Source organism: Egretta garzetta, unplaced genomic scaffold (assembly GCF_000687185.1).
Source record: "Egretta garzetta isolate BGI_Z169 unplaced genomic scaffold, ASM68718v1 scaffold265, whole genome shotgun sequence".
Taxonomy (NCBI): domain Eukaryota; kingdom Metazoa; phylum Chordata; class Aves; order Pelecaniformes; family Ardeidae; genus Egretta; species Egretta garzetta.
The window spans coordinates 890,123-899,559 of NW_009259789.1; the positions used below are offsets into that span (position 1 = coordinate 890,123).

At 44.1% G+C, this 9,437-nt stretch overlaps 1 protein-coding gene across 3 annotated transcripts in view; it reads left to right on the forward strand.

Moving 5' to 3' along the window:
- Positions 1-9,437, forward strand: part of ATRN (attractin) — a 140,907-nt gene that overhangs the window by 14,730 nt on the left and 116,740 nt on the right. For all 3 annotated transcript variants that reach the window (XM_035895064.1, XM_035895066.1, XM_035895065.1), the window contains exon 3: positions 2,364-2,477. In XM_035895064.1, the coding sequence (XP_035750957.1) occupies positions 2,364-2,477 (114 nt within the window). The remainder of the gene's footprint in view (positions 1-2,363; positions 2,478-9,437) is intronic.

Consider the following 9,437-nt stretch of genomic DNA (forward strand, 5'->3'; position numbering starts at 1 on the left):
CTACTTCTGACTGTTGGTACCCTGCTGTCAGAGGATGGTGGTAAACAGAAAGGAGATAATCGTGCTGATTAAACCAGCTAAAATATGCACCCTTGTGAAAATAGCCCAAGCTCTCTGCCAAATGTGAAATTCCCAGAGAGATCTGGATTTGGAAAACAGCGTCTGCAAAGCTGTTAAATTCTGCTGAGTGCCCTCACCTCGTTGCTAGCGTACCGGTATGTGGAGGGCTTTTGAGGTTAGCAAGTAATGGTCCAAGGCACATGTGCAATTGAAGACGCTAGATAAATTCAGATGTAAAATAAGCCACGTGTTCCTTGCTGTACTCGCTTCCTTTTTGCACCGCTCCTGACTCTTCTTGCCTGGTGTCTGTGCTGTGTCCTCATACTGGGGTGGTCTTTTCGTTTCTTCCCCGGGAGCACGAGGCAAGGCAGATGAGATCCAGCCAGCCTGAGGATCCCGTTTGAGGCAGAACCTGTAGCCTTGTGATTCTGCAAATGAGTGCTGTCTGCTAATGAGTTGTTAGCTGTAGCACAGATAATCTCTTTCTTTTTGTTCCTGGTCTAAAGCTTTTATTGATTAAGTATTTCTTTCTGCTCTACAGCTGTCAGACCGTTAAAATAGAAGCAAACCCCCTACAATTTCATAGGCTGCTCCGTTTTGAAACGATGAGGACTCTTTGTACCTTTTCTTTAAGCAAGACATTATCCTTGACTTACACCTGCTGCTCTTTTTCCAAAGGCCTGGGATAGATCATTGTGACTGTCAAAAAATGCTCTTTTGCAGAATAACTCCCTAAAGAATTCCCCTTCTGTGGGAAGGAAGGACATGATGGCAAGCTGACATTTTATTAATTTATTTGATTAGGATGAACAAGGACTTCATCTGCACCCAAGGGCAATGCTGTTGAAGAGATCCTAATCACTTGCATCTGTCCTTTCAACAGTTACAGCTGCGGGTAGCAAAAAGCAATGCTGCTGTAGAGTCACTCTCTTCTTATCTCGGGGTCCAAGCACAATGTTAGTGGTGTTTTCACCCTCCTTGAGCTAAATTAGATACCTGCCATGGCTTCTGCGTGATTCTCTTCAGGGTGTATCTTTGCATATTAGCTGTGAAACTGATGGTATCTAAATGTACGTTACTTGGTTATGGATAGTGGGCATCTCTTGTGTGTGGAGTGAAAAAAATGCTGATGTGTTTTGGTGTCTGAACTACCGTTTCCATCCCCACATGAACTAAATAAAACCTTTTCCCTGCTGATACATCTCAGCTGATCAGGCCCCGTCATGGTTTTTTCTTGACTTAGTCAACAGAGTAGACTCTTCTTGACCAGTGGTGTTAACATCGGGGTGTGCTGGGCCCACTGCATTCGAGTGGAAGGCAGCAAGTCTCTTCCCAGGACTTCCAGCTCATTCTTTTTCAGTTGGTCCCAGTATTCTTTGTAACGCATCTCCAGAAGAAAGTCAAGCAACCTGGTTAGCATTTGTAGGGAATGAGGGGCAGTGAGTGGTTACAGCGTCTTGATCGTCCAAGTAATAACCACAGACCTTCCTTTTGTCAAAAGGTAAAGCCCAAGGGCCTCCTGTCCTGTAGAAGAGGGGTCTCCTCTGCATCCTCTTGATGTATTTTCTTTTGCTCCCAGAAGGTGGTGAGCAAGACTGAGAATTCCTTTAGTTAGCGTCCACTGAGGCGTGTTTCCAATTTCCAGTTTGGAGGGCCATCCTGCAGTACTGCACAAGTAATAAAGTAATAGAAGAAGGATTTCTGCCAGCTTCTGGGCAAGTAAATAATCTCAGGCCATCATAATCATATCAATCTGCAGAAAATCCCTTGAAGAAAAATAGCTCTGGTCAGTCCCCTGATGGTGGCTGTGATTCTTCATAGAATCACAGAATCATTTAGGTTGGAAAAGACCTTTAAGATCATAGAGTCCAACTGCAAACCTGACGCTGCCAAGTCCGCCGCTAAACCATGTCCCTAAGTGCCACATGTACACGTGAATGTATTGTCCGTGTAGATTTTCCATGCTTACCCCTGCAAAGCCCTGTCATTAGGGGAGCCAGTACTGGTAAAGAGCAGAGGGCTGGCAGTGCCTGCTCTTCAATTTCTGCCGTTGGTGGTGGGGAGAGGTTTAAGGACACGGTTTTTCTGACCATAAAGAATCTGTTGCTTAATACCAGGGGAGCGTGCACACCAAAAAAGAAAGCCACAGCGTGTTTGATGCATCTACGGTTACACTAGGTCACTCGGTTTTAGTCTTGTTTAGAGAGGAGCTTCACACTGGAGGAGTTTGTTGGAGGGACTTCGCCCCATGTGTCAAGTGGCTATTTACAAATATTTTCTTTATTTTTCTTTTTTTTTTACAGGCCAAACACAATCCTCAGGCTTCGATTCAATCACTTTGCCACAGAGTGCAGTTGGGACCACTTGTATGTCTATGACGGAGACTCAATTTACGCTCCCTTACTGGCAGCTTTTAGGTAAGTTCCCCTTGGTAAGAATCTAACTGTACGCAATGATATTTCTTTAACTTGGAGCCTGAATCAAATGTGGCTTCTAGCAGTATAAATATGTTCCAGTAATCTAAATATATAGAACTGCAAATGCAGCCCATATAGCAAGTGTCCTCTATGCAGCCATTGTCAGCATAAACAATTAAGGAGTTGTTTTTGCTTTTACAATGAACAACTCATGTTGCTACACTGTAGCATGTAAGTATTATGGTTTCATTTCCAAATCCTGATTATTTGAGAGACAAAAAAATTATTGTCATCTGCTTGAGCTTGAGATGATTTGATATGCAGGCTCCTTCTGAAGTAGAAAACTGCCCCATTTATCAGGTTGGAACATGGCTTAAGTTCAACTCCTAGTGTGTCAAAGCTGATGGAAGGCAAGTGAAACCCTGGCAGGGGTTGCCCAGAGAGGGGGTGGAGGCCCCATCCCTAGGGACATTCAAGGCCAGGTTGGACGGGGCTGTGAGCAACCTGATGTGGTTAAAGGTGTCCCTGCTCCTGCAGCGGAGGACTAGATGGCCTCTAGGGGTCCCTTCCAACCCAAAGTATTCTATGATTCTATGAAAAAGCCAATTAATCAATATTGCAGCATGTAGGTCTCGTAGAACTATGTATATCCTTAGGTACCTCAAACTTAAAATTTTTAAACTCCTTGGAACGTGTTCAGAAACAACAACAATGGGTCAGACAACCTTGTAAAAACATGTATAAAAATATCTGTTCTTCTGATGGATGGGTGGTATTTAGCTCATCTGTCCGTGGTGAGAGACCAACGTGGGGGTGCTGGTTAAGAGCCGACATTTCACGAAGAGACCTAAATATAACTTGTGCGTTTATGGACTTCAGTCTTGTGGGGACAAGCGCTACCTTATGTATTCTATTCTTTTAGCTGAAATTAGAAAAAGAATCCCAAGTTGTGTATGGAAAAACTAATGGTTCCCTTTGGACTCTGCTTGTTCCAAGTGGCTGATGAACTATTTCCAGAATTAACCTTCTGCTGTGCTTCCTTTCATTTATGAAATGAAGTTGTAAAAATACTTCACGTTTGTTCTAAAAAATCCTTGTAATCTCTGCGAGGGAAGATCATAGGAACAAAAGGTTGTTTAAAAAAAAAAAACAGTTAAAAACACCTCATGGTTTTCTTTTTTTTGGGCTTCAACTGAAAATGCAGAGTTGTTCTGTAATGAAAATGCTTCCTGTAAACCTTCAGCCTAACCCGGGGTCAAAGCAGGACACACAAGTGAATTATTATGTTATACTTGCTGCATCTGAAGAAGAAGAAACTTTCTCTCTCCTAAAAACCTCCAAATACCTGAAGGTGCAACCTGGGAGTGCTCTCCTGGTATCCTGCACTGAATTGATATGCAGGGAGAGGAAGAAATGCCATCTTGACTCATAGTCATTTTGCTCTAATCGGGTTCATTTTTAGTACGCTGCTGAAAAGGTGAAATGATCGTGATTTGTGCCTGCAGTTTCTTGTGTGTTTTCCAAAAATTAATAGGCTTTTTAAATTGAGGTTATAAGTAGTTCACAGCGTTAACAATTATGGTTCAGATGTTAAAATCATCTGTAAATCACTAGGAAGCCTGTGCCTGAGGACAAGCAAGTGTGAGCTTAATACAGTAATATTTTTTGAGGTAGGAAAAAAAATTCAATTATTTTTTTAATTGCTTCTTTAGGTGACATTTGAATTTCATCTTCATTAGGTAGTGAGCTGTGTTGTTTGGTAAACCAAGTTCAGAAAATAGCAGATGCTTCTAATTTTGATGAAGTGCAAAAAAGCATCTGCTGAAAAATACCTTTCTCCGATACAAAAGTAAATGCGCTAGAATTCTTCCAAGAGCCGTGTTCATATTCTATCTCTTTTCTTGGCTTATGTTGAACTTTTATATTAACCATAATCGTATTTTACTCTTCACTATTTTTGCACTGTGCCAGGGGATTTGCAAGTTTGAGCTTTGTACAGTTGGATGCTGTAAAGTTTCGGGGTTTGTTATAAACTTTTTGAATCCCTCCCTCCCTAAAGCTCAGTTTTTGTTACCTCCCTGGTTTTTTACAGCAGTTGCCTGAGCCCTCGCTTCCTTCACTCCTCTGATCTTCTTTTCTTGACCTTCTGATGCTCTCTTACGGTTGTTCACAATACAGCATTTACCCTGAATAAAAGATGATCTTGGAAATCCTCAGCACTGCACTGTGGAGAAACTTTACATCGGTTTTATCAATTTTTAACTGCAATAAATATTTGCACGATGCAAACATTTACACAGTGCAAGTGTCTGCATAAACTGTTTACTATGCTCCTCGTATTGTGAGTGCCCACAGGGCCATCCAGGCCTGGACATTAAGGGTTTTTTTCTATTAAGCAGGGTTAAAAACATCTTTGCTGGTTTATATTTGCCATCATAGGCAACATGAGACTGTATAAATGAGCTGCTTTCAAATACGCAGTAAAAGAACACGGAGGAAACAGAAACCCAGCATGTTCACCTGCACAGAAGGAAGAAATCTGAAGCAGATAACTACGAAGTCTGTGAACTTTGTTGGGTTTTTTAACTTTACTCCATGTTAAACATTTACTGGGGCTGCTTTTCTACCTTGATGTTCATTTTTGCGCTGGTCGGCGGGTGGCGTTTTCCTCTTCAGAAACCATCGTTCTTTTGCAAGACCTTTGGCCGTGGGTGTGCACTTGGCACTGGGGGTGAGACTGCTCCGAGCAGCTCCCGGTTGCTCTCAGGTGCCCGATGGATGGTCACGGTGGCATTGGCTGCCCCACAGTCACTTGCTGAGCTGGCAGCTCCGTGCTGCTTCCACATGAGCTCTCGTCCCCTCAGAAAGCAGGGGCAGCTCACCTCCCTTCCATTACTTGCGGGTGAATATGGTACTTTTGCACCCAAACTTGGGTCTAGGCACAGAACGTGGGGTGAGTTGGGTTGGAAGGGACCCTGGTCTGATCCCTCACTCAAAGCAAGGCCAGCTTCAGAGTGGGATCAGGTTCAAGACCTCGCCCAGTCAAGTTGTGAATTTCTCTTAATGATGGAGATCTTGTTGATCCTCTGGGCCAGTGGTCCAGCGCTTGACCACCCTCATGGTTTAAAAAAAAAATAATATAATCTTATATCTGATGAGAACTTCCTTTGCTGCAGCTTGTGTCTGTTGCTTCATGTACTTTTCTGTGACCGTGTCTGATGGTGTCTCTTCTGTAATCTCTCCTTAGGTAGTTGCAGGCAGCAATTACATTTCTTCCTATCTTCAGCTATCTTTCCTCCAGGCCAAATGAACTTCATTCCTTCCACCTCTCCTCGTACATCGCATGGTTGTCCCCCTTCTGTTTCTTTTCCTTCTATTCTGTCAATTCTTTGCTAGAAATTGTAACCCACGTTGCTGCCATGGGCACACGCAAAGGCTCTGTCTTTCTTCTGCTTTGCCCTCCATGCCCTTCCTGAACTAACCTGCAAACCCTGCTTACCCCTCACCGTTGACTTGTCGTACGTTGCTTAGAGCAAATGGTCAGCTGGTAACAGCAGCGGGGTTGCTAACAAGGATTAATTATGCTGGGAAAGGTACAAACTGTTGAGTTGGTACTATCTGTGTTACGAGAGTATCCAGAGGAGCTAATCAACTTGGAGCTCATGTTATGTAGACCTATAGGAAGAAGCAGTCCTTGCCTCTGGCGTGTACAGGCAGAGATGAATGGTGAGTGCTCAGCGAAAAGGTTGCCCAGAGCGGTGGCAGATGCCCCATCCCTGGAAACTACTCAAGGCCAGGCTGGACAGGGCTCTGAGCAACCTGAGCTGGTTGGAGACGTCCCTGCTCCCTGCAGGGTTGGACTAGATGGTCTTTAAAGGTCCCTTCCAATTCAAACCAGTCTGTGATTCTATGAAAGAAGACGAAGGGACTGTTTAATGCTTAAGTTTCATTGCTCTGTTTGCTTCAAAGCATGTGTGGGGTGACCTTTGCTCATGTGCGTTCCCAGGTTTTTGCCTATCGACATTCTCTGCCCTCCTCTGATGGAGCTGGCACTCAGCACAAAATCAGCCATCACCTCCCAGATCAGTTTTTATTCTCCATCCAGAGATAGGGGCTGGGGTATATATGATGTTATGGCCCTGTGCTGGACTGCGTTGCAGTACGGTTGTCATGCACACACGCCGTTCATGGAGCAGTCCGGGTGACGTGTTCTAGCAGCCCCTTGTCCAAGTATTTATTAATTTGCTCCATTTGTTTTCTTTGGATCCATGATAACTTTTAGACTATTGATTTAAAAAAAAAAAATCATTATAAGGTGAGGAGCAAATGTATTTGGGATTTGGGATTTTGCTGGAAATGTACCTGCTGAATGATGTTCCCTTGTTTACATTTACTTGTGAGCCTGTCTGGGAGCCAGCTGACCCTTTGAAAGCCTGAGAATTGATTAATCAGACGGTATTTGTGGGAGAAAGGTATATTTCTTAGAGAAATATAAATGCATTTTGTTCACTAAACCTGTAATCCCCTCCAAAACCATCAAATCAAGCTGACCAGGTGGACAAAGAGAGTTTTTTCTTTTTGAGTTTTGAAAGGATAAATCCTCTGAGTTAAATCAAGGCCTAGAAAAGAACTTTAGAGTAGAAAGTTTCTTAAGTTCTTCACCTTCTCAGTTCTTTTCTCTTTTAAACTGTTTCTGATGGACTGAAGAATATGATTTTGATGCCCCCCCTTAAGTTAAATGTCCTGTACTGAGCTTCACAGGTGTTAAAGAGGCAACAGACTTGAGATTTTATAATTGAAAAGGCATTTGCACCGTGGCCGATAGCATGGGCTGTCTATCCAGGACTAGATACTAAAATAATTCTTTAACTTTTCAAGTACTTCTTCACTGTAATGGCAAAAAAAAAAAGTGTTATTTCTTTTCAGGCTTTTCAGCCCATGTTCTCGGCTTTTACAGGCCCGCTCGCCATGTGGCATAACCATGAACAATTACTGAATGGCTCCTGAGACACTTTAATTACATAATAATTAACGTTTTAATATGTTTATGGTTTGTCCTTGTTCTCCTGGCTCTGGAAGGAGGAGCATCATGTAAGAACCCAAGAGGTTTTTGGGACAAGCCCCCTGATCCAGAGGGCTCTGCGGGCAGGCAGGCTTGTCCCGTGCTGGTGCTCAGCAGCTGGGTCTGTCCCTAGTGCAACCAGGGAAGATGTTTTCAAGAAAAATTCTGCTTTGTGGTGTTGCCAGCTCTCAATAACGAGTCTTTTATTTTATTTCTACCTGTGTCATCGTAATTGCTTTGTTTCCTTAAAAGTTCGTGTTTGGGAGTCATCTTGCTGAGAAGAACCTTAGCTTTTCCTTGAAGAAAATCAGGTTTGAGGTGTCTCCTTCTTGTCACCCCTCCATTTGTATTGTTTTTGGCATTGATTCATTTCTAATCTTTTATCATTTCTATTTTTGGATTGTTTGTTTTGTTTATTTCTACTCTCGTAGCTGTGAGCGTGGTGATGCCCACGGGCTGGTTTTCAACAAGGGGGAAATGGTGTCGCTTTGTACGTGTGTGCGTCCAGATGGGTCAAAGCATTTAAAAATTAGGAGAAGAGAATGTTTTCTCATTGCATTTCGATAGATTGAGCATCCAATGTACTGCCAAGGCTTTGCTATCACCTTTATCCTTTCACTTCTCTGTGATCTGTGCTCTGTATTTTCTCCCTTTCGTGGCTCCCACTTCTTCCTTTCTATTTTCTGCTCAGCAGCTTTTGGTCTCTGCCACGCTGGCAGGTTGCGTCTCGGGAGAAAACGCCGAGTACTCCATCGCCGTGATGCTTGCATAGCAAATCAAGGAAAGGGAATAGTGGAGATGCCCTTTGTTTTAAATAATTCCCATTTTCCTGTGGTGGAGGGGAGAGAGCACGGCGGGCGGCGTGTGCAGGGTGGGCGAGAAGTCGGCTCTCCTCGACGCTGCTTTTCGCTCTGCCACCGCCTCTGCAAACCAGGCGCCCGAGAAAACAGAAGTTGGTTTTGGGGCAAAACAGAGGTTTGCCTTTTGAGGCCGAAGAAATAGTGTCCCTGGGCAGCTGAGTTGAGTGGGAGTATTTATTTGCTTTGGAGTAGTGATGATTGCGAAATGTTTTGAAGCCGTCTAAAAAGAAATAGAAGCGGTACATTGTGAAATAGGTTAATCTGGGCCAGAGTCGAGTCTCTTGAGAGCTTCTGGGTTGTAGTTTAAAGGAAGTTTTGCATAATTCTTTATCACTCTGATTCTGCTTATTGGATTTGTTTTCATGGCAGATGATGTATATTCTGTTTGCTCTGATTTATTCAAAATGACGCTGTGCACGCACTAATTCAGTCACAGCTTTCGAGGTTTGACCTTTCCAGGACCTTATCGGTATCGTCGTGTTCTCTTTGTGGCTTTCTTGGAACTAAATTACTGCCTGTCTACTAAGTTTCATGGAGCTGTTTTAAACTTGTGTGGTGGGGTAGCATCCTCTTTAGTGTTCTTACATACGAGTCATCAGGAAAAGACGGAAAGAAAGGAGCAAGCGGGAGACGTGGTGAGAGCATCTGCTACTGAGGTACCCGCGTTCTTCCCAAACAAATCCCCAAATCGACATTTTTAAGAGAAAACAGGTAACTGTCCTGTGCCAGTTCTTTTATGAGGAAAGGTGACTGGGGGGGGGGAACATGTCCAGAGAAGGGCACTGGAGCTGGGACGAGGGGCACCGGCCTCAAGTTGTGCCTTGTCCTGTGCCGGTTCTTTTATGAGGAAAGGTGATTGGGGGGGGGAACATGTCCAGAGAAGGGCAGCGGAGCTGGGGAGGGGTCTGGAGCCCCAGGCTGCTGGGGAGCGGTTGGGGGAGCTGGGGGGGTTCAGCCTGGAGCAGAGGAGGCTGAGGGGAGCCCTCATCGCTGCCTACAACTGCCTGAGAGGAGGGGGGAGCTGGGGGGGTCGGGCTC